This window comes from Opisthorchis viverrini (assembly GCF_000715545.1).
Source record: "Opisthorchis viverrini unplaced genomic scaffold opera_v5_161, whole genome shotgun sequence".
Classification (NCBI taxonomy): domain Eukaryota; kingdom Metazoa; phylum Platyhelminthes; class Trematoda; order Opisthorchiida; family Opisthorchiidae; genus Opisthorchis; species Opisthorchis viverrini.
This window is the reverse complement of record NW_008751815.1, coordinates 802,193-803,390: the sequence shown is the minus strand read 5'-3', so window position 1 is coordinate 803,390 and position 1,198 is coordinate 802,193. Positions and strand designations below refer to the sequence as shown.

Genomic DNA, 1,198 nt, shown 5'->3' with positions numbered 1-1,198 from the left:
TGGCATGGCATGGCAGCTCCGGGAGGGTGCTACAGCTGAAAGCTTTTTTTGAACACTGATGCTATGCTGTTGATGATGATCGTGACTTTCTCGGATGGGATGGGGGCTTAAATTGATCGTGTCAAGAAGGTCATATTTCCGAAACTAATCCCACACTGACTGGAATGACATGGGAATACTACTGTAATAGAGTTCGGTGCAACGTTACTGTGATTTCTTGTGTTATTAAACACCAATTCAAGAACTGGACTGAGGATTTGAATGATGGGAATGGACAGATAAACGTGAAATGTAGAGATAATTGAGGTAGGAGTGGTTAACGTATTTGAATGTGCCTATGAGATGTAGAACCAGAGTCATCAAAGTGTTCATTGACGGTCTTAGTTTATCAATAGGGTGGTAGTTTAAGCCATGAACCTAAATTAGTTGGGACAGTGGGTTCATTTTGACAGCTAAAGTTTAGGCTAACTCAAATGATCCAATCGACAACGAGTGATGCAGTTGAAGGAGTTTTTATTGACCGTTTTAATTAGTTTGTAAAGACAAACACCATACTGTCCCCGTTTACGACTACGCTGCTTGCCTAAAAGGCGAACGTCACAGAGAAAGAAGTTTTCGCCCTTTTCGAGGGCTTGTTCAATCTGACTAGTGCCCGACGGGGGAACGCTTGGTTGTCTCAGTGAGGAGGGTCGTTAGATTGAGTGAGACTAATTGGACATCAGAGACGCCGCATTCATAGATAAATATCTTCAGCCAAGACAACGCTGATACAATTGATGTCAACACTAGTTCAGTAATTTCACTTTAGAGCCAAATCCCCGTAAAAGGGAACGTTTTCATTCGGTCCCTCTTCCGTGTGAATGTTATTCAGCTTGACAGCAGAGTGCTGCTAAGCCAGTCATCATTTTTCATTGATCTGTCCACATATCAGTTGCTTGCACATCGTTTTAAATTTGGTCTAAACCGTATCGTTGGTTGGTTAGATCACCAGGGTGACACTGTTTCGACTGTCATCATGAGCTACATAAAAGACCTGAATTATTCTTTGTACTTCCTTAAACGATTCAAACTGGTCGGTACATCGTTGATTACTTTCTCACTCTTGCAGGTATGACAAGGTCAAGGACGACGCACAAGAGTCTGAGTACTATGAAACCATTTACGCTCTACTGTCCGCCCGAAGTACACTCTTTCGTGA

General features: G+C 42.5%; 1 protein-coding gene across 1 annotated transcript in view; it reads left to right on the top strand.

The window, feature by feature from the left end:
• T265_07122 (hypothetical protein) overlaps nt 1-1,198 on the top strand; it is a gene marked incomplete at both ends in the record, with an annotated part of 5,135 nt that overhangs the window by 1,727 nt on the left and 2,210 nt on the right. Inside the window, one exon of the mRNA XM_009172565.1 lies at nt 1,109-1,194. Within this exon, the coding sequence (XP_009170829.1) occupies nt 1,109-1,194 (86 nt within the window). The remainder of the gene's footprint in view (nt 1-1,108; nt 1,195-1,198) is intronic.